Raw genomic sequence first — 22,827 nt, forward strand, 5'->3', positions numbered from 1 at the left:
ACAGGGCCAGGGGACAGCTGTCTCCTGGCAGGAACTGAGTCATTGCTCCTTGCCCCTGGGAGTTGCCTGATGCCACCAGAGCTCAGCCAGAGACAGTGTCCCTCTGCCCCAGCATCAGGAAGCTTCCAGCCCCCGCTTCCCAATAGTGATCAGGGAGTGGGGGTGGAGATTCAGTTGCGGGGCCTGGGCTGGGAGATGCTTATCTCCCAACCCGAGCTCCCTGGTTGCAGAGCCCAGGCTGGGAGATAAGCATCTCCCAGCCCAAGCTCCCTGCTGCCAAGGCAGGGAGGCATTGTCCACTCCTGGGCTGTGGTGGTGGAGCCTGCCCCAACAGCAGGCAGCTCCTGGGGGCAGGGAACAATCTCCCACCCTCTGCTGCTCAGCTGACTGGGAGCACATTTGTTCTGTCAGCCATCTACACATGCCATACTGTGCAGTAAGTAATCAAGAGTAAATTTGCTACTTGTACATACAGGTAGCAAATTTACTCACAATTAGAGTAAATTACTGCACAGTAAGGAACTGCATGTATAGATGGCAACACTTACTGAGCAGTTATTAGCTCTAATCTTGAGTAAAACATCTCGTATAGACGCGCCCAGTTACTTTGAATGGAACCCTATGTCAACTCTTAGTTTGGCTAATGAGCTTAGACTGACATCTTCTTTGGACAGTATCAGATATGTCTGGGGCAATTCTGTATGGTATTAAGGTATGGTCTTATCTTCTAATTTGTCAGTAAGCACATCCCACTTAGTGTAATGTTGTGTCTACTGCTAAGATTCCAGGAAACAGAAATTTGATAATAAAAGATTCTTCAGTTTAACAGACAAAAATAGAACAAGATCCCAGAGGTACCACCTGAAGCTTGATGGGCTTAGGATAACATACTTCACCAGTGGAACATTTTACCAGGTGCTGCAGTGAATTCTTTATCACCGGAGAAAGCCAGATGCAATGGTTTTCTAAAACAGATGCTCTCATTCAAGTAGGGCTGAACTATAGGAATCCCACAGTCAGACTAGGTAACTAAACTGCCTTTATAATCGATCCTGGTTTGGGGTAAGGTGTCTTCTGGTCTCTTCACATCCTTTGCACTAACGCTAGCTTGACCCAGCAATAAGAGTGCTTATTCAGTTTCTGAACAGCTGTATGTTTAACCATTTTAGTGTCCTTTTATTAACCCTTATTTGTGACAATCTCAGCAGACTTTTGTCTGGCTTCTGGGATGCAAATTTCCAGGATAGCCTTGTGGTTGTGAGCATGTACTCTACTCTATATCCATTATTCATTCAGTACTGAAAGCTTAAGTTACCCAATCAGATAACAGTAACAGTGCTGTGTGTTTTTGGTGACTAATTACAGACTGCCAAGAGTGAATAGCAAAGTGTAGGATTCACAGACATCCCAAAAACTAAAAATTGTTCACTCGGAGGCTCCCACAGATCTTTATGAATCAGGGCAATCAAGAGCTATTTGCAAGCGCACTGTGGAAAGAAAATAGAGCAATATTTATGAGGCAATGAATAATGGCTAAGTAATTCCACCAGCTCTAAATGTTGAGTGCTCAGAGGGTTATCTTCAAAGCAACTATAGTGCTTTAGGGAGCAGAGTCCCATTTTCAGAAGTGCCTTAGACGCAAAGGTTCAGCTCCTCAGAAATACTTGATTTCAGTGGGAGCTGGGTGCCTCAATACCTATGAGGGTCTGGGTACAGGGACCCTCCTCACTTTTGAAAATAGAATATGACAGATTTGGGGTATGTCTATTTTGCATCTATAGGGCTTATGAGAACATTGCTGTCCAACAGACTCTCATCTGCTCCTGCTCCATCTCTGCCAGACCCACAAATGGGACAGGGAAGCTTCTCCAAGAGCACCCCTGTTGCCACCATCAAGCACTCTGGTAGCAGAAATTTTGGCAGCTGGGGACACCCTCAGAACAGCTTCGCTGCCTCATTTCCAGGGGCTATGTACAGAGTAGTTGGCCAAGTCTGTGCCTGAGAGTAATGCTCCGGAGAGTGATGTGGTACAGGCCAGACCATACCGTGAGGGACATAGGAATCCTTTTATCTTCTGTCCTTAAGCGTCTGCTTCCTGCTGTGTTCCTGCCAGGTGCCTGTAGCAATTATGTAGTGTGTACCAGCCAGAACCTCACTGCCTGCTGCTCTGTAGGATGAAAATGTTGGGAGGAGCATTCTCCTCCTTTTCATCTTCAAGCCCCAGGCTAGTGGTGGAAGGAGCGTGGAACAAAGCGAATCCTCCCAGATGGTTCCCTACGTGTTCTCCCCTGGCTCCAGTAGAGGCCTCAGGTGCAGCGATTCCCTTTAATTTTTCCATCCTTACTCCACTCAGTGCGATGCATGGCATTAGAAATCCCAGTCAGGTTTTTCAATCAAAATGCTATATCCGTGCATGACTACAAGACGATAACAGACAAGAAGACCTCTTAACCTCCACTGCCAGCTCTTCTTTGGCATCATCCCCGTACAGACATGCAGATTCCTGGGCTTGGTCTGAATGACTCAAAGAGTCCTGACCTAGAGCATGTTCACTGGTCACTCATGGGCTTGTGCAAGGCCGGTGAGAATACCAGGCTGGTTTCCCTTTATATATGGGGTTGGTTGTGGGAATCCTGAGTGGCATTCTGTTCTTTTCTAGATGCCTGTGCATCCAGATTTGGTCATGTGCATGGCATTTTTCGTAAGCATAGCAGTCTGGCAATCCAGGCTTTTCTGCCACTTAAGTGCCATGGGGATTTCTGTTTCTGGATGTGCAGCCCTGGACAATTTTGTGTGACTATGTAGTCAAGCAGACCAGCTTACTAGGTTACTGGCAGCCACGGCCTCTACATATGTGAATGCATAATGACCTTGAGATGCCTAAAAACAGAGTCCCAGTGACTAGACTGGATAATAATAGCTGATCTGTGGCATTGTAGCTAGGATGCCGTGTGGAAAATCAGAGAAACCTAGGTTCAGTCCCCCCTCTGGGTGAAGGGGGTGTTAGAATCCAGGTCCTCTGAGCTTCCAGGTCAGTGCCTTAGCCACTGAGTTATTTGTGGGAAAGGTAGGAGTTCCCTCTTGTTTTACTGTTATCTAGTCTGTGCAACTAAATAGTCAGCCATATGCATTTGGAAATAGAGTCCTTCTAAACATGTAAATGCCATATAGAAATCCAAAAGCAGTCACTTGGATAACTAGGAAAGAAAAAATTGCCACCTTTTCTGTCCCATGGGGCTCCTGTTCCTCTGTTCCCCTGTGAGCGCATGGGGAAATAGGGTTCCTAAGGCCGAATGCAAAAGAAGATTCACCGTGGACACAAGTGAGCGCAGGTAGCCGAGCGGCATCAACCCTGCTCTAACTCATAAGCATGTGCTTGGAGACTGCAGTCCCAACAGTTGGTACAGCTGAGTATACATGAGCAGATGGGGCCTAAGTCACCTCGGCCCTTACCTTGCCCAGCATTTGCACCAGTGCAAAGGGAGAGTGTGAAATGCTCCTAGTTCAGAACAGAAAGCAAACAAGGCAGATGGAAAATTAGAGCAGTGCAGCTGAAAAACTGGAACAGCTTGGGCCTGTATTATAACTACAGTGGGAAGGGCCTCAGTAGCATTTCAGTGGCCTGATTTTCTCAGGTGTTAAGCAGATTCTGGTAGACATTGGATAACATTTTCAAGAGCATCTACAGGATTTAGGAGCTTAAATCTCAGGGACAGTCAGTTGGACTTAGGCTTCAAAGTTAATTACACACAGGTTTTGTATCAGTATGACTGCCAGTTGGACACATTGCCTGTAGTTACACTGCACAAGCCCTTGTATATGGCCTGTATAAAGATGCCTTATATATAACTTATTTCCTATCCTGTGAAGGCAGGTGTTAGCCCATTTATACTGACAAAACTGCATCTAGACCGGGGAGTATGGTTTTCCACCATAACTCTCCTAGTATGATGAAAGTGATACAGTCTTTTTGGGAGTAGACAAGGGCCACTGTCTTCAAAAGTATTTAAGCAGCTAATTCCAATTTAGGTGTTTAAATGCCACTGATTTGCAATGCACATTAAACACCTAAAAATAATTTGCCACCCAAATCTTTTCAAGACCTGGCTGAGGGTCTTCTGCAAATTTCACCTGGATATTCTGCCCCATTTTCCCCAGTAGCTGTTTGCTCCCCAGTAGCAATTTTCTTTGCTCCACTTAGTCACCAGCTGTAATTTCCATGTGTGCAGGTTAAGTTAAAAATTTATTTTCCAGCCAACTTGTCCCTTCTGTTGTCCATTGCTTTATTAATTCTCTCCTTCAGCCAACAGAAGTGCCTTTTCCTCCTTTTCCGGTGACAGTTATTTCCATACAGATGTCCTGAAGCATTGTTCTCTGTTTCAATTATCAGGCCTAAGCAAATGAAGCCATCATATTCATGTTTTGCTCTCCATGTAGTGTGGTTTCACCCTGGAATTCAGTGCACTGACAGTTCATCAAGCAGCACAACAATTGGTTGCGTTTCTGCTGATAGTTTGGCAATTGTTTGTTGTTTATCCAGCGCTGCACAGCTCAGCTCCGACTCCACTGATAGAGAAACAAAGCAAACACAAAACCATCAGGAAATGTCAGGATAGGTCAATTTCTGCAATATCAATTTTCTCTCATATTCCTTGTAATCCCAGTCATCTTTATTCAGTAAAGTGACTGGCAATTAAACCTGGTTAGAAATTTCCATCCACGTTCCCAGCTCCACTTGGCTATCAGTGACCTCTGGAGTTCATGAGCACTATCGAATGCAGACTTGTCACCAAAAAGAACAGTATCTTTGTTCTCTATGTTGCATGCGATAACTGTATAATGCATTGCGCTCCTAGTCCTGATTGCAGTGTAATTGGTTTAAAAACCAGTTTCATTAAACTGCTGTAACTCCTGTGGGGATGTTCTTATTCTCGTTTGCAGTGGGGCGAAGTTACACGTTCCACTTGGACCACACTAAATCTATTAAGCAGTGTTAAAGTTAGAACATGCTATGAGCAGTTGCACTGTAAGGGTTAATACCTTTTCGTGCCTACATAGCTCTGACTTGTCACAAGATGGCAGGTGAGCAGGTGCGAGGCTATAAGTCCGGACATGTAGGCTGGATCCCTCCTCAGGGTTGCAGGGGAGAGGCTGGCCACAGTGTCTCCTGGGATACTGAAGGACTGCAAATTAGTCATTTTATCTCTAGGGAGCAGACTGAAGTTACCCTAACATGAGCTAGGTAGCACAGCCCAGTGTTAACCCTTGCCCAAAGTGGCATAAGTTTGAGATATTCAGAGGGCAGTTTGCATGAGTTAACGACCTTGAAAGGGTGAATGCTCACTTTTTAAGTGCCCTCAGCATGGTCTAAATGTAGTGTTGCTTCACGCCAGAGGCATACATGAATTTGGCTTGTATCAGTAAATCCAATGAAGTACCCGTGTGTGGAGTGGGTGTAAGAAGGCCATCACCTGGGGTGAGTGACTGAAGTACTGTGTCCTTGGGTGCAGCCCACCACTGAGAAGATTTACTCAGAGGATCTCAGACAGGCTTGCACCTAATGAAGAGGCAGAAGTGGAGTATTCAGAGATTAGCGTAAAGGAAAACAGGAGGGAGCTCAGCTTCCTCTTCACTAGCTGGAAGAGACACCATTCTCCATCCATTGCTTTATTCAGGGCTGTTCAACTTTCCTCATGGGTGCCACAAGTGCCATGGGCAGCCTATGTGTGGCACATGGGAGATCAGGGACAGGCAGCACAGCAGAAGATAGGGCAGGAAGCAGAAAGCAGAGCAGCAAATCAGGAAGGAAGCACAGGATGGGGCCAAAGAACAGAGCAGCAGATTGGGCAGGGAAGGGAATTGGAATGGCACTTAGGGAGGGTGTCAGGCTAATTTGTGGCACTCTTGCCAGAAAGATTGGCCTCCTCTCCTTTAACACAGTCATCTGACCCCGGTGCTCTTTCCTGCCAAGGCAGGGGGTCGGACTAGATGATCTACCTAGGTCCCTTCCGACTCTAGCTACTATGAAACTATGAAACACATGCCAGGAAACAAGCTGTCAACAACCAGCCCAATGAACTGCATCCACGGCAGGGCTTGTGCCAGCACAACCATGCCTATAAAAATTCTCACACCTGATCCAATCTAGCTACATCAGTAACCTTTGAAGTGCAGGTCAGATCTGCACTATAGATTTCTGCTGCTCTAGATATGTCAATTGAGGATGTGAAAAGGTTGGCTGGCAATGGTCCAGAGTGTGATTGTGAGTACATCAGCCAAGCTGTGCTTTTACAAATATTGCTTGTTTAATGTCAGGGTGTTTTTACTGCACTTTGATAGTATGACTGCATCCATACCAGGAAGGTTTGGCTGGGGTAGAGCCCTGGAGCCCCTGCACCAGCAAAACTCTCCTAGTGCTCTTCCAGAGACATGCCAGTAGCTCAGACCTAAGGTTAAAAAAGGAAAAGAAACCTTGCCTGGGTATGTGCAGAGTCCTTTCCCACTCCATTTCCCCACCCTAATGTACTAAGCAATGGCACAGGTCCAACCTGTGTTTTTCCTCTTCGGGTCACCTTTAAATGACTTGCCCAAGGTCACACAAGAAGTCTTAGGATTAGCCAAGAATAGAAAAGCTCGGATGACTTCTGACTGTAGACTTTAACCAGCTTTCCCATGGTTCTAGTTGCTGTAGTTTCTGAAGTCCCAGATGATGGGAGTTTCTGAGACCACTTCCATTGTTGGCATATACATTTTGTTTCTTGGCCCTTTGGAGGAGAGGAGAAGCAGCAATTAGGGGGCCTCTTGTGCATAGGTGTGTCGGATTGACTTTAGGCCAGAGGTGAGGCCACATCTGATGCATTTATAGTAGCAAAAATCTGTAATGCCTGTCTGACCTATGTGTAAAAGGTTTTCTGATATCTTTATGCAGGATCAGAAGTATGTGTTTTAATGATGCAGTTATGCTGGCACAAGTTTGTGGCAGCCTGATAAGGAAGTTTCTCTACAGAAGGGTGGCTTTCATGACCAGCAAACTCTGCTATGTTCCTGCTATGGCTTAATGTGCAGATTAATGGACATTGTTATGCCCCAACAGAAAGACTCTGATTTGGGATTTGGAGCAGGCTTTATGAGAAAACAGATTTATTAAAAAATAACAGCTACAATGTGATTGGTGGACACTTCTACTTTTCTGTGTGTACTTACTGCTCAGAAACTGGTTTCCTAGATCAGTGGTGCTCAACCCACCTGGCCTCTAAAGGTTGGATGAGTGGTGTGGAGTTGGCGTGCAGGCTGGATCCTGCACATGGTGTCAGCACACAAGGTTAGTCTGTGCAATTTGGTGTGCTGGCCCTCCGCCACGGCCAGTCCTGAACACTGAATCCAGCTGCAGCCTAGCATTGTGCCCCAGATTTGGCTGCAGATCAACCCCACACACTGAATCCAACCATGGACCAACACCATGCACTAGCCTGGCCCCATGTGCCAGATCTGACTGCAGGTTAGCTCTGTGCACCCGTGTGATCCAGTATGCAGCACCATGTCATCCAGCCCTCCAGGGCTCCTACAGGTCCAGAAATATAGTGGTGGGGAAGCGGTGGCAGCATTAATTAATGCTTCCATTGCTCTCCAGCTGCCAAATTTCTGGACCAATGGGGAGCCCCATGGCCTGTAAGATATGTGTATCCATGGGCTGAATCTGGCCATGAGCCATAGGTTGAGCATTGCACTCTTAGATCAACCCTTCAGCTGTGTTATTCTTATGCAGAGGCAAGGCTGCACCACTGTTTGCCCATTTTACCTCCTTGTCTTATACCAATGGCTTTCAACCTGTAGTCCATGGACCCCTGGGGGCTACAGACTATGTCTAAGGGGTCCATAAAAGATGACCATGATCAATCACATTTCCAAAGGGGTCTGCACCTCCATTCAAATTTTTTGAGGGGTCTGCAAATGAAAAAATGGAAAACCACTGTAGTACATTGATGTCAGGCAGGTGTTGGATGCTACCATATGGATGCTTCTCTTGCAAGAAGTGACAGTTTTTAAGTTGAGTTTGAGAACTAACTCAGCAACGTGCAGGGGATGCTGGAGGACATGTGTTCCTTAAACTGCCTCCTTCCCAGTTCAGTCTTGCCGGGATTCACTATTAATCAGCCACTTTGCATTCAGGTGCTGATTTGGGGTGCTGAACAAGCTGTTGCCATCTGGTGAAAAGGGGGATCTAGGGAAGAGGGCTCAGTCTGGCGCCACTCAGCAGGTGAGGAGGGATTTGGTGAAGGAAGAGCAATTGCTTTTAATGTCTGTCCAGGTTCATTCTGGGAAGGACAAGAGTCATTTCAGGAATGTGTGTTCACCCTTACAACTTGTTGTAGGAAGGACCGCAGGATTCAGTATCAAAAGCTGCAGAGAGGCCCAGCAGAATGAGGGTGCATGAGCTGTCATTGTCTATGGACAAGAGGAGGCCCTCTGCCAAAGTAAGAGGTGTCTTTTCCTTTCTATTCCCTGGCCTGAAGCCTGATAGAGGAGTCCAGGATACTGGAAGATAGTTCTGAAAACTTTGCTAGCTTTTCAAATAACATTCATAGAAGAAAGGAAGATGGAAAGTAATTCTCAACATTTTTAATGTAAAGTGATGGCTTCTGTAGCACTGCTCAGGCTTTTGCATGTGCCAGAGAGGGTAGTAGATCCCCCATAGAAGAAGATGCTGACAGTGCCCTTGAGTCCGGATCATAGCTGTTCTCTCTTCCCTTATCAGGCAGGCCTGAGGTCTAAATCATAGGGCTTGTCGGCCTGAAACTTCTTGTGTGCTTGGATGGCTTGCTCAGAGAAGGGTAGCTGTGCTCTGGTCTTAATCTCAGTTTATTGCTCGTGGCGGCTCAGGAAGCTATTCCTGAGGTGATTGCCTTTGTGTATGAAGCAGTGTTGTCGTGATAGTAGTCATCTTCCCTTTTGAATGATTTTTCTTTCACATCATTAGGTTTAGCTATACAGGAGAACTCAGCTCATCCGTGTTTGGGTGGTTTGTAATCTACTTAATTTGCTGTGGGTGGACAGATGAAGAATGAAGCTCTGTCGTTTGCAGGGCTGTTACATTACACCTCAGTTGTCCCACACAGTTGTTTTCTGGGCCTCTGCGTATCCCCCAGTTAATTTTGATGCCCCCATCTTTGGACGGGGCTTAGAAAGCAAACCCTTCTAATATACTTTGCCTCGGCTGTAACTATTCCTGATAACTTATCTACGCACCACAGATCACTGCCACTTCCGTTGTTCAGCGAGCAGTTTTATTAACATGATAGAGTTAAACGAAAGTAATTGTTCTAACTGGTATTTAACTTAGATTGTATCGGTGTCTCAGAGCAGAGAGGGGCTCATGTGCCTGAAAGTTGTCTAACCTCCACCATCTCCTCCAAGTCTGAAATCGGTCCTGTGAAAGGCATCACCCACAAAACTGTGCTTCTTTATGATGTCAGAAAATGAGGGAAGGCACCTAGCTAACGCGAGGCTTGAGTTTATATACATTTCAGTGAAGCATGACTGCCATGGGTCTGCCAGAGGAAAGGTTGGCTCTCTGCTCACCCTTCATACCCATGGTGAGCGTTTGAAGAAGTTCTGTCTCTTGGGGTCTCACTACAATGGACTCTTTTCCATGAGTGAAGCTTGAGCTTCCTTCTTTCCCATGCTTTCGGTCACAGATGTGCAAATGTAACACGCTAGTCAGTCTGTGGCAGGAGGTGTCAGTCTTTTTCTTCCTGAGTCCCCCTCCCCAGCATACTATAAAAGCTCCACGGCCCACCTGTGCCACAAAAACTACGCAGCTCCCCGGCCCCAGGTGCAGCAGGGATGGGGGCTGTGAGGCTGGGTGGACAGACCCACTCCCACCCCTTCCTTGGGATGCGTCTCAGCCCCGGGGGGCCAAAGCGGCTCCTCCTGGCCCTGAGCCTGGCTGGGCAGACCCCCTAAAGCCTACTCATGGCCCCCACAGAGGGGCATGGACTCCCAGTTGAGAACTGCTCGTCTTTGGTGGAGGTTTTCCCTTTGTGCCCATCCTATAGCGGATGTGAGTCTGTTACAGTGCTGACTTCAGAGCTTAGCTTTTTAGTTCAAGCTTGTGAGACCTATGTTTTTTTATCTCTGGAGACCTGTGGTTCAGGCCTGGCTATTATCCCAAATGGCTGCTTTCATGTGGTGGAGCTTTGAGGATTAAGAGAGCGAGGGACCTTAGAGGTTTGGCATGAGCTCACTCTGTTCAGAAGAAGTATGTAACCCTCTGGTCAGCGTGAGTGCTGTATCTTCCATCTCCGCTCTGCTCCCCCTCGTTGTCCTCCTTCCCCTTCAGTCTGATGTAGGTCTGTTCCAGTTTTTGGCCGATAAGCCTGGCTCAAGCTGAAGTGTTGCCTGCTTCCAGTGTTGGGGTGGCCCTGGTATCAATCAAGATAACAGTGATCCCATCAGCTCTCTCTAGCAGGGACTTTCCAGGTGTCTGGAAAGTGTCCAGCAACTAAGTTGGGTAGAAACAATTAGTAAGTTCACATTAGGAATCTGGGGAGAATAATTAACTTCACCAGGAATGAAGATCCAGCTCCAGCCTCATAAATGTTTAACTTTTTTTACAAAGTACCCTTCAAACTCTTCCTGGCTTAAGTATCTGAAGTTGCACAATTCTTCCCAGTTCTCACCCTGCAAGTCTCCGTGCAGTGGCACAGAGGAGGCGGCAAGATCTGAAACAAAAATATGCGGAGGAAGAGGAACAGAAATCTAAGCAGAGAGAGATCAAAGGGGGTTTGTCAGGAGATTTTCAATTAGATGAGTTGCTGTTATGGCTTTTATTGCACCCCTCTCCTCCCCCCCACACCCCAGAATTATAACTAGAATTGGATGAGCTGCACGTCAGCTGTGTTGTCCTTTCTCCCCTCGCTGTTTCTTGCTTCATTTAATTAGCAACGCCCTGTCTTTATGGAGAAATTTTCACTGATTTAATTACATGAATTTCTTATTGGAGTAAGACTTGTTAGAAGAGCCCTGCTTTGTTTCAGGGAAGCACAGCTGTTAGGTCAGTTGAAAATTAGTAAATATTTTCTGCAAAAAGGTTTGCAAAAACAAAAAATAGTCCATCAAAAATGATCGGGCTTTGTGAGCAAAACAAAAGGGTAGGACGTTGCTGTGCTTTCAATGAAAACAGACAGTTTGGATGTGTTGTTATTGCAGGGCAGTGATTCTCAGCTGGGTTGCCACCAAATTCAGAGAAGTGATGCAGGGGTGCAAGGAGAGGATGAGGTGACAGAATGGTTAAGCTGACTTGCTATGGCTCCAGGGACACAAGGTCAAGTCGCTTCCAGCTCCGCCTTGAAGGCTGGTCCCAGCCATCCCAGCTGGGAGTGGGTACCTGATGGGTGTGAATCACAGCCAGCCAGCAGCAGTGGTGGCCCTGCCACTCTCTTCTGTGCCACTGGCTGCAGACAAAGGCTATCTTACTCTTACAAGCCTGATAAGCCTCTTGACTTAGGCTGGACATTGCATTCAGATTGGGAGGGGATTTGCTGCCTTGCCAATGGAAAGTGGTGGCTGAGGCTCCCCAGAGCAAAACCAAAATGATTTCAAAGCGAATCAACCTGAACAATTTCATCTGGTTCTGTATCCACAAAAATGGAGGACTGTCAATGACGTAATTTTCTATGAAGATGTTTGCACTATTGAAAAAGTCACTTTTGGAGGCAAAAAAACCTGGTGAAAATAGGGCAGCAGGCTCCATTCGCACTCTGCTGAGCCCAGGTGGCTGCTACTGTGTTAATTCCTCCAGCGTCAGCAGGGCTGCAGGGATGAAGACTACGAGCTGAGGCAGACATGGCACTTACTCCCCAGGTCAGCGTCCTGTTCCTGGACACGTAGCCCCTTGCTTTTAAAAAACCAAGTCAGTGGAAGACGCGATTCTCAGAGGGCCGTGCAGGGGGAAGTGTCTACCTCACTGGGAGTCAGGGCCCCCCCCTTCTCAGGCCAGCAGCCACCTCACTGAGCCACACAACCTCTGGCTTAGTCTGGTCCCCCTGACCACACGTCTCCCTCTCAAGGCTGCCCTGGGGGCCAGCTTCACTACCAGTGCCAGGGAACGGACTTAATGTCTGGCCTGAAATGTGGGTTTAAGGGCTGTGCTAGTAAGTCAGCGTGCCTGCTGGGTGAGGGGGATCTGGCTTCCAGGATGAGTGCCCTAGCCCTTGCATGTGGCACTGAAATAGCAAAAGTCCCTTCCTTCCCCACCCTGCCATTTAGTTGCCAGTGCAAATGCCTAGGCACATGCATGCATGTACAGGTTCGCTTGCAGAGATGTAGATAGGTGTTTCATCATGCCGGGGCTGGGGGGTGGAGAGCTTAATAATATCATGTGACACTGTAGAGTGGAGGCGCGGGCAATCAGATCCTACCTGCCATAGCACGGGCTCGCTGCACTCAGGATGCTGTTGTAACAGCAGCAGCACAGGCTCAGGCTCCTGTGGCTGAAGGACAGGCTCCCTCTGTGCTGGCTGCCGCCACTGGCACCCCCCTAAATCAGTGCCCTGTTCGCTTACCTCTAGTTATGCTGTTGCTTAAGCATCCAAGAATTGACTTCCTATCCGAGGTGTAAATGGCATTTTTGGCACTTAGATAACTAGAAATGCCAGGCAGACAGCCAGATCTGGACAGCTGGAGAATAGAATGCTACCCGCCGTGTGTGTGTGTGTGTGCGTGCGTGCGCACATGTGTGTGTGAATAAAAGGAAATGTAATAAAAGTGGAGATTCATAGGTTCTGTGGCCAGAAATTACCATTAGACGGTGTAATCTGACATCTGTATTAGAAGGGCTATAGAATTTCATCAAGGTACCCCTTCAGTGAGCCAAATAACTTGTGTTTAATTAAAGCATATATTTAAAAAATGCATCCAGTCCTGGTGTTAAGCCATTAAAAGATGGAGAATCCACCCCTCCCCTCAGCAGTTTGTCCCAGTAGTTAGTCACTGTTACTGTTAAAAATGTGTGCCTTATTTCTCATTTCAGTTTGGCTGGCTTGAACTTCCAGCCACTGCTTCTTGTGCCTTTCTAATTTTCTTCCACTGAGCAGTAAGCATAAGAATAATGAATGTCTTTGCTATTCATGTTATTTTTCAGCCATGTCTCAAATTAAGGCCCAGGCACACTGGATTCAACCTGACAAACAAAAAACAGAACGGGCATGGGGATGGAGGCACACAAGGGTCTCACCATCCACACCCTGATGGTCTAGAATTTTGACCTTTTTTCCCTCCTTTTCTCCTGGGCAGGAATGAACCAGGAGAGGTGCCAAAATAAAGATCTTCCCTCCATAGGGAGCATGGTAGAGGAGAAAGAAGAAGAAAAGAGGAATATTCAGGGTCAGCCTGAGCAGAGGAGACAAAGCACACAGCAGTGGCTGGAATGGATCTCCCATCACTGTAGGATCTTAGCACCTTCTATGGAGAATAATGAAGGCTCTAGTGGGCTTAAAAAAACCTCTGAGACCTCTCTGCTTGCAGGGGCAGGACTCTGGTGAAACAGGAAGGAAGGTTGTAGGTGATCTTTCTAGCTGTTGCAGATTCCCATTTCTTAACTTCTTTGTTCGCCCCCTCAGCCTTGTGTGTTAGTGACTCCCCAGCAGCATCACAATAATGCCTAACACAGTGCTCCATCCTTCGCTTTTTTCTAGGACTGCTGTCTCCTCATGCCTCAGTTTGGATTGTACACTCTCCAGGAGGCAAGTCTGCTTGTATTTATAGCACAATGTGCCATGCACATGCAGGGTGCTAGATAAGCAAGAGATAGGCATAACAAAAAGGAGTGAAGGCTGCATGCCGTTGCCAAGCAAGCATGTTGTAGCAGAATGGAGCTGCCACTAGCAGTGGGAAATGCCCAGCTGGTGAATGATGACTGCAAGACACTACAGACACTTTCCTTCCCTGACCCAGGGACTCTGATCTTGCTCTTGGAACTACTGAGAAATTGGAATGATGGAGACAAAGCTGCCAGAGACCTTGTATAAGCTATCAGATATCTGAGCTCTCATTCACCAGGTGGGCTGCCCCATTAGTGGCAGCATGGGGAAGGTCGGTGTAGATGACCCTCAGGTATGTTCACCACCACAATATCTAAGGGACATGTTGCACATGGCACTTACCATGTGTTAAATGTACTTAAAAGGTGAGTGACTGCACATTCAGGTAGTGCTTGGATGCTTATCTTGCTGGGGTGATTTGACCCCAGCTGACTTCCTGCCCCTTGGGCAGTGGGCTGGATCTGATGATCTCACGAGGTCCCTTTCAGCCCTAAAGTCTATGAAATCTATGAAAACATAAGCTAAATGTGCTCCTATTGTAATAAAGTTAAGATTTTATGCAAAGAGGATCTCCAGAGCATATTAAGTAACATGTTCAGCTACTGTCAGACTGCTCCATGGAGATAATAGGAGCAATTTGGAGTCCTCACCTGGCTGTGCCATGGACCCTTCTGCTGTACCAAGCCACATGTCAGGAAGAAGGATCCTGGATCTTTCCCTTGTCAGGTTCCTCCCCGATCAAGTTGAAAGCCAGGTGCTCACAACCCTGGAGGGTCCTGAGACTGGGACCAACAATCGGCTGATTATTGATCCCAGCCCCAGCAATGCACCAGAGGTGGTTCAAGAGTGATGTGGTGCCAGCACTGAGACCAACAGTCAGTGATCTGTGCATGCCAGAGATTGTAGTAAACATTACCAGGTGACTGGTACACATTCTAACTAATACTGCACACATTTAACACATTACAAGTGTCCCACGTGATAAGACCCTAAACAAGGGTGGCATGGACACGGGTGAGTGGCTGGAAGCACAGAGGTTGAGCGTTTAAGGCCAGGGCAGAAGCACTCATGGCGTGGCCTTGTCAGATTCCAACGAATCTGCAAATTCTGCTAAACACCTTGTCACATGAGGACATGAGAAAGGAAGGAAGACAAATAGCAAACTTTCTTGAGTCCTGCCTGCGTTAGCTCTTCCATGAATCATGACTGCACAGGCTTAAAGAAGCTTCTGACTCCTGCCTTGACTTATATTTGTCATTCCAGGAGCACACAGGCTCTGTAAAGGTTCTGCAAAGAGCTGGGGGAGAATAGCGATATGGGCACAATACAGATATGGTACACAGTACAGTAAGTGACTCTACATTTTTTCTCCTTGTAAGCATCTATCTATGGGGCATATCAGTGCAGGATTATGGGTAGGAGTGGTCAGTTGTGTAATACAAAGTGCTACAAGGATCCTGGCCTGCCCTGCAATCATAGGCAGCATGATAGGTGGAACTGTCAGACATTAGAGCATCCTGGGGGTATTGTATTTAATTGTATTTAATTTCAGCCTCTGGAGCAGCCCAGGATGCCAAGAGTATGAAGATGCTTTCACACCACCCTTGTCACTGTCCCTGAGGGGACTTTACAGAGTTTTGTAGAATCTCCTGCAGGCCAGATTTCAAAGGAGCTCAGCACCCAGTATGCTGTAGTCCTATGAAAATATGACCCTGCCTGTGGGTGCTGTCCCATGGCCTCCATTCTCGAGAGCCTGTTGCAAGTCTCAGAACATTTTGCATGGATCTGTAAGCCCCAGTTCCTGGAGTCAAGTGATTATATCAGCATTTCCCCTCCCCTGTTACAAAAAAAAGTACATTTCTGCAAAATGTGACTCTGAAGTTCCAAAAATCAGGAGATCAAGAAAGTGAGCATGGCATTTACTTATGTATTTTAATGGTGTTAATTTTAAGACACTCATAATATTTTGGAGTATTTGGGCTTGGTTACACATGTGCGCAGCTCTTCTGAAAGCTCCAGCCTCAGTGCTGCCATTAGAGCAAATTAGTGCAAAAGCAGGAGTAGAAGTGGGGGAAGATTACTAATACCATGTGTGACCCCAAGGAATGTACACATGGTGAGAGTACTGCTGACTCTCCTGGTGGTATTGTCTGTGATAGTAGAGGGTTTGCTTCAAGCCCCAGCTCCTGGAGATGAACAATTGGGCAAGAATCTCAGCTTTTGTTTAGTCATTGTGATTGTTTCAGAAAAGTTTTAAAACGTGACCTGCAGCACTGCGAAGGTTGTAGAAAAAGACAAGCCAAATGCAAAAGGAATCCAGCCCCATTTATGAGTGCATAGGGTTGGCAGTTCTGCACTGACGAACCAAGCATCAGTAGAGGGGATGAGCATTGTGTGGGGAAGGCAAGTGACTGTGTGTTGCACATGAATGAGCCTTTGGAAATCAGTCAGGGAGGGAGCAGACAGCCTGCTTATTCATCGTGGCAGGTCTGCGGGCAGAGACGGTGACAGCACTAACTCTGCATTGGGATGTACAAGTCGAGAATCCCTCTGCCATTCAAATTTAATGATTGAAATTAGCATTCAGATTTGACTCCTCAGGGAACAACTCTGTTGTCTGTGTGTTTTTTCCAGTAAAACACCACTCCCTTAGTTTTGCAGGGAAAATTTTTCATTCATTTGTGAAATATCGCTGTTTTGTTTCCATTCCACTGGGTGTGTGTTGCACGCACACACACACACTCATTCTGATTGCATCTGAGTGCACAGGCCACTTCTGAAATGTGAAAATTAAGCACCTTGGCCTAGGCTGATACCCAGTTCACATTTCACATGGCTCCTAGGGTTGGTAATGTGTCTACAAGGTGACGAGGGGAGTGGTATATAACTTCTCAGTCCTGTATAATATTTAGGAGTGAATTGTGTGTGAATGCAGACACATGGGGAACAGAGAGAGGCTGTGGTAGGTGATGTGCAACCAGGCAGCTGTGTGGCAGAGAGAACCCTTTTCAAATGCCATAGATCAGTCATCTCCAGTTTTCAGTGACCCATGGGAAACAAAACTGAGCAAGTAATGTGCTGTGGGCAGCTTCCCTGTTAAGCTGAAGAAATGTATGTTTGTGGGTCCTGGGGAAAGGGAGGCAGTGAAGAATGAAGAAGGGTATAACGGGTGGTGATTGATAAGTAGAGGACAGGGTGTGGGGTTGGTGCTGTGGAGATGGGGGGGAAAAGGGGAGTGAGGAAAGGGCTGGTTTCAGGGGGGAGCCCAGGGAGTGAAGGGATAGGTTCTCACAGTGAGGAGCCCGTCGTTTCCTCTGGTCAGCACTGCCTTGTACACCACACCCAGAGCCCAAGGTCTCCGTGACCCTGGCAGCTGGACTGATTACCATCTACAGCAGGATGATGTGTTCTGGTGCAGTGTGGGGAGGATGTTCAGTACAGGCAAGTCCCCTGCAGCCTCCTCCATCCCTCCCCCTTCCCGTGTGGGACAATGTGCTACCAGCTAGAGCAGTGCACGTGCAACTTCGTGCCCTCCCGCTGGGTGAAGGCCACCGGTTACAGAGGCACAGTGTTGCTGTAGCTTCACTCCATAGACATTCTTGACTCAGCTGAGTTTGGGCTTCAGATCCTCAAGATCTGGGCAGGACCTAACAGAAAACAGAAGAGAGGTGGTCTGCCAGCAGCTGCCTGGCTGTTGCCTCCACTCCATCCCCAGAAGGGGTCCTCACTGGGGCAGCCCAAGCCCCATGACCAAATCATGGGGTGCAGCGGTGGAGGCCCCAAGATAGACAGCTGAAGCAAGCCCCCCTGCCCACTCCTCTGCTCTCCCCCCAACCCAGCTCTTCCAGAAAACTCCAGCATCTCATCCCCACAGCATTTCCAAGCCACCCCCAAATCCACTTGATGCTCCCTCCGCTCCCTGCAAGCGAATTCTCCCCACAGTGCAATAGCGCAGGGAGGAGCAGGAGCAGGATAAACCATGTTTCAACCTCAACTGAGAGGCTGGGGGAGAAGGGGCCCCGTCTCCCATGAAGGGTCCCCTCATCTCCACTCCGCAGTTTCTGCAGCATCTCTGTGCCCGCTGCCAGTCATCTTTCTGTGCCGCCTCTCATCCTGCTCCCCGTGCTCTGGGATCGTGCTGCCACAGTGTCTGTCTTGTGGGTCTCTCGCTGCCCCGCCAGAAGCTGTATGATGTTCTGCCCCCTTCTATGAGTATAAATCATTGACTCAGAAAAAGAAGGAAACAGTGAGCAATTCTCAGTCCCAAAGTCTTCCCATGGGAGCCAGCCTGCCCCTTTGATTTATGGGAACAACTTCCCACACTAGAGGTGGTTATAGGGGGAACAAATGGAGACTGATTGCTACGAACCCTTCTTGGATGAGAGACACCAGACTATGCTTAGAGTTACTTAATAATTGATGCTGCCTGTGCATTAATGAGACTTGCAGCCTTTCCTTTTACACTTCCCTCCAGACTGCTTCAGTTAGGGCTACACTTGCTCCTTGCATTGAGATCACACGTCTTACTGAGGTGCTAGCACAAGCCTTGATGTTCATGGTAAAATGTTCAGTGGGGAACAATGGGGTTTGGGTCCTTATTTTGCTTGCTGACATATTAAGAAAACTCTGGATAGTGAGAGTGCGAGTCTCTTTCTACTTGGTTTCTCTGTCAGGATGTCAGGGCTTGTCCAGCAGGTTTTTTGTGGCCCCTGTGGGAGACTTGTTGGGATAGTGACACTGCCCACCAAAGAAGTGAAAAGTGAGCAATGGAAAAGCAAGGGAAATTCAGTCCAACTGTTTAAGGCTTTTCGTTTTCTATGATTTAATTCAAATGTTCAAGCAAGAGCTGGGAGCAAAGAGCTGTTTGTTCAAGTTTGGCATCCTCTACTCATCAGCTGAGAGCTGCTAATGGTGTTTCTTCACATCTCTGTGCCTTCCAAGCAGCCCAAGACTTTTTGGTCCTATTGTCATATTTTGGAGGTGAGATGAAACCCGTCAGGCTTTACTTATATTTATGAAATATTTTACCAAGGGGCAAAACCCCGGAGTCTCCTCTTATGGCCGGTTCCCTTTAGAAGAGAGGCTCATGCTGGAGATAAGCACAGAGCTGGCAGAAGCAGAGCTGAAGCCAAGCTACGCTTTTGCTCTCGCATCTCTTGGCACCAGCCCGTAGGGAAAAGCAGCCTTTGTCCTTAAGGCTTGACACATTAGAAAGTGAAAAAGACTTTGGCGAGACGCATCCCTGGCAGCCATTAACATTGATCAGTTTTTCCTTAAGCTGGCAGCTGATGTGGGAGGAACCTTTTTGCTGATTACTTCCCCGGTGTCGGGGCTCTCTTCTAAGAGCAGAGCGAGCTGAGCTGTGCTAACAAAACTCTCCCCATCCACAGAGCTTAGTTTTTGGCACCTGGAGAGCTCCCTAGATCAGCTGCCCAGAGAGACAGGAAGCCACCACCCAGTGCCATCATCATTTGCCTTTTGAAACATTTGCATTGTCATAACTTGGTGCCATCCAGTATGAACATAATACCAAGATGCCATGAGATGTCAGACTTTTGCTCTGGGATAACCCTTTAAATCCCCTCCAAGGCAGCAGCCTTTATTAAAGGAGCTCAGGCCTGAGGGCAGGCCTAGGCTACCTTGGGCAACCTGAGGGGGCAGCACCAGGAACAACATGTCTGCCAGCACATACCCCCAAAAAGGTGTCATGTAGCTACCATTAGAGAAGTTCTCAGCATGCCATCCCTGCTCGTCTGGGACTGAGAGCACTGAGTGTGCCCTGCATGTGCTGGGACACAGTTACACAACGTATTTTGGCAGGAGCAAGTGGTTGAGGTGTGTATTCACAGCAGATCTGTCCGACACACTGTAGACGTGCCCTACATCTCCCTTCCCTGGCCCAGGGATGTCATTTGCACCTGTGCACTGAGAGGGTAAAATGCCACCACTCGTGTGTGAGGACCTTCTCCCTCTGCTAGCCTGGCTTGGAAGTGAGCAGGTGACTTAGAGAAGAAAGGGCCACAGGAAGCCCCACTCACACTGGTTTTAAATCTGTCGGTGGCCTTGCTCTGTCCAAACTCATCATGTTGGACCTGATCCTCATCTCATGTGCTCTGTAAATCTGGAGTCACTCCCCTTAGGTCAAGACTGTAAGACTGGACTCAGGCCCTCTCCCTGTCCGCATACTAGAAGTCTCACCCCTATAGTTTATGACCTCCCTTTCTAACCATCTGTTTCTCTTTCACTCTCCATCATATCCTAGTTCTCACCCTACTGCTTATTTGTATTCCTTCCCCTGGACACCAACACCTTTCCTCCCCTAGGGTTGGATGCTCAGCATGTGGAACCAGAGTTTTAGGGGAGGTCCATGGCCCACATGCTCCCAGCCATGGTCTTCTGCAGCTTGGGCCACCCAAGGCTTGTCTACACAGGGGGCATTCAGGCAAATTAACCTTATTTATAGGGCTTGGAATATAAAGTGGATTAGTTAAACCACATTAAACCTCACATGCAGAATTAATCTGGATTAGCTGAATTAACTTCCAAGGTAAATTAAACTAAGCTTTTGTTCTGAATGAGAGTGTCCACATACAGGTTTAATACAGTTCTGTCGATCCAGTTAATTTGGATTAATTTTCTAGAGTGCCCCACGTAGACAAGATCTTAGTTTAGGGGCTTTGTGGAAGCTGAGATCATGTGGCAGTCCTCTTCCCCAGCCACAGACTTTGGAGCTAAGAACCAAACCCAGTCATGATTCTGCCGGTGTGTAAACTCTCTGGATATTTTCTGTCTCTTCCACAGGTATAAGAGCATGGTGACCCCAAAGCGAGCAGCTGTGGCCATTGCTTGCTGCTGGATTGTCTCCTTCGTTGTAGGACTAACCCCCATGTTTGGCTGGAACAACCTGAACAAGATGAGGGAGGCTCAGATGGTGAATGCCAGCCATGTGGGGCTTGTCATCAAGTGTCGGTTCGAGACGGTCATCAGCATGGAATACATGGTGTATTTCAACTTCTTCGTCTGGGTGTTGCCTCCTCTGCTCCTGATGTTCATCATCTACTTGGAGGTTTTTACCCTGATCCGCAAGCAACTCAACAAGAAGGTCTCGTCCAACTCCACCGATCCTCAGAAGTATTATGGGAAGGAGCTGAAAATTGCAAAGTCTTTAGCACTAGTGCTCTTCCTCTTTGCCCTGAGTTGGCTCCCACTGCACATCCTAAACTGTATCACCTTGTTCTGTCCCTCTTGCCAAAAACCCATTATCCTGACATATATCGCTATCCTCCTGACTCATGGCAACTCGGCCATGAACCCAATCGTGTACGCCTTCAAGATCCAAAAGTTCAGGACGGCATTCCTGCAGATCTGGAACCAGTACTTCTGTTGTAAAACTAACAAGAACATTAACAACATCAACAACACTGAGCTGGACAACTAGGCTTAAGAGAGCAGGAACAGAGCGAGCTGCTCCTTCCCACCAAGTCCATGGGTCCCTTCAATCCACCAAGTGGCCACCTTGCCTCTGCCCACATTGTAAATGGACTGGTCCTAGGAAGAGGGTCAAAAAGAGGACTTGGGCGATCTGCAATGGCCCGCCCTTTCCAAGTCCAACCAGACATTTATCTGAGCTAGTGAAGGGCATTATTTATTCACAACCATTGTACTGTTTTGATATTGTATCCTGCACTGTTACTTTTTCTTTTGCAGGTGACACGTGTCTGGGTATTTAAAGAGGAATTGTACAGCTGGGGATGCTATTTACTTTCAATGCAAATAAAACAAAAAAGAAAGCAGCTCTGCAGCATGAACTATGGACTCCTGCTCCCAAGATTGAGTTGTGGGGCTCGGCCTTGGGGCTGGGGCAATTGGAGGCTGCTGGAACTGAAAAGGCGGAGTGAGGAGCAAGGGGGCAAGGACCAAGGCAATGGGAAGCAGATTGAGGCTTCCAGTATCACCATTTACCTTTCGGGTTCTACATGTCTCATGATGCACCTCTTCTCTTGAGAAGGGAGGGAGGGAGAAGTCTGGGCAGACAGGTCAGCCCATATAGGAGAACAAAGCATAAGGCACTTTATAACTCCACTGGGCACTGAGGCACCATTTTGAATGCAAATATTTCAACTTTCAGCCAAAATATTTGGGAAAGAAAACTGTATTCTGATCATGTGTAGGCAGATGACACAGGGAATAACTTGCCCTCATCCTGTGTACCCTACTGCTTCCTCTAGCAAATAGGGAGTTGTGAAAACCTAAAACTACCAGTGCAAGGCCTTGTTACACGGTAATCTTAGGTGGTTTCTGGAGCTCTTAAACCCTGGATTGGCTTCACTTTAACACCTTTTAAGTGGCTTAAAGCACTCATTACTCGTCTTAAAAATTACACCACTCCAGGGTAGGATTATCTCTAATCTGCCTAATTTTGCTTCGGTTCCATTAAGATGTGGCCACTTCCCACAGCTATTCTGCCCAAAGCGAAGTCTAGCATCCCAGGATGCAGTAGGCAAGTGGGGATGCCAGGGCAGTGGGAGCACCCTGTGCCTGTGGGAGCAGTGAGCCAGTCTGGGCAGGGGGTCAGGCTCTGGAGGAAAAAAGGATCAAGCCCCTCAGGGCTCAGGTGGTGTCCAGCCAGCTCACCTCCGAGGAGCCCGATCCTTTTTTTCTTTGAAGCTTGCCCTGCCTGCTCTGCCACCAGCCAGGCTGACTGCTAACTTGGCACCACCTGAGCTCCAAAGGGCCCAATTCTTTTCAGCGCTCAGATGGCACCTGGCCACCCAGGTGAGGGGGGTGGGAGCGGGATCTGGTGAAAAAAAATGGATCAGGCCCCTTGGAGCTCAAGTCGTGAGCTGGTCCAGATGGCGGCGGGAGCACTGGGGTAGTCAGGAGCTCCTGGGCTGTGGTGCTGGCTCTACCAATGCCAATAAATTCTAGCGACTAAAAAAGAAACGCACAAAACGTGAAGACATTGTGGCTGACAGCACTGACTTGGTTAGTCTTGCCCCTGCTTGGC

At 47.7% G+C, this 22,827-nt stretch overlaps 1 protein-coding gene across 1 annotated transcript in view; it reads left to right on the forward strand.

The window, feature by feature from the left end:
• Positions 1 to 21,406, forward strand: part of ADORA1 (adenosine A1 receptor) — a 69,033-nt gene extending 47,627 nt beyond the window's left edge. Inside the window, exon 2 of the mRNA XM_090026219.1 lies at positions 20,622 to 21,406. Within this exon, the coding sequence (XP_089882345.1) occupies positions 20,622 to 21,258 (637 nt within the window). The 3' untranslated portion in view covers positions 21,259 to 21,406. The remainder of the gene's footprint in view (positions 1 to 20,621) is intronic.
• The last annotated feature ends 1,421 nt before the right edge of the window (positions 21,407 to 22,827 follow it).

The sequence above is a fragment of the Crocodylus siamensis genome, chromosome 13 (genome assembly GCF_052110815.1).
Source record: "Crocodylus siamensis isolate JL-2025a chromosome 13, ASM5211081v1, whole genome shotgun sequence".
Taxonomy (NCBI): domain Eukaryota; kingdom Metazoa; phylum Chordata; order Crocodylia; family Crocodylidae; genus Crocodylus; species Crocodylus siamensis.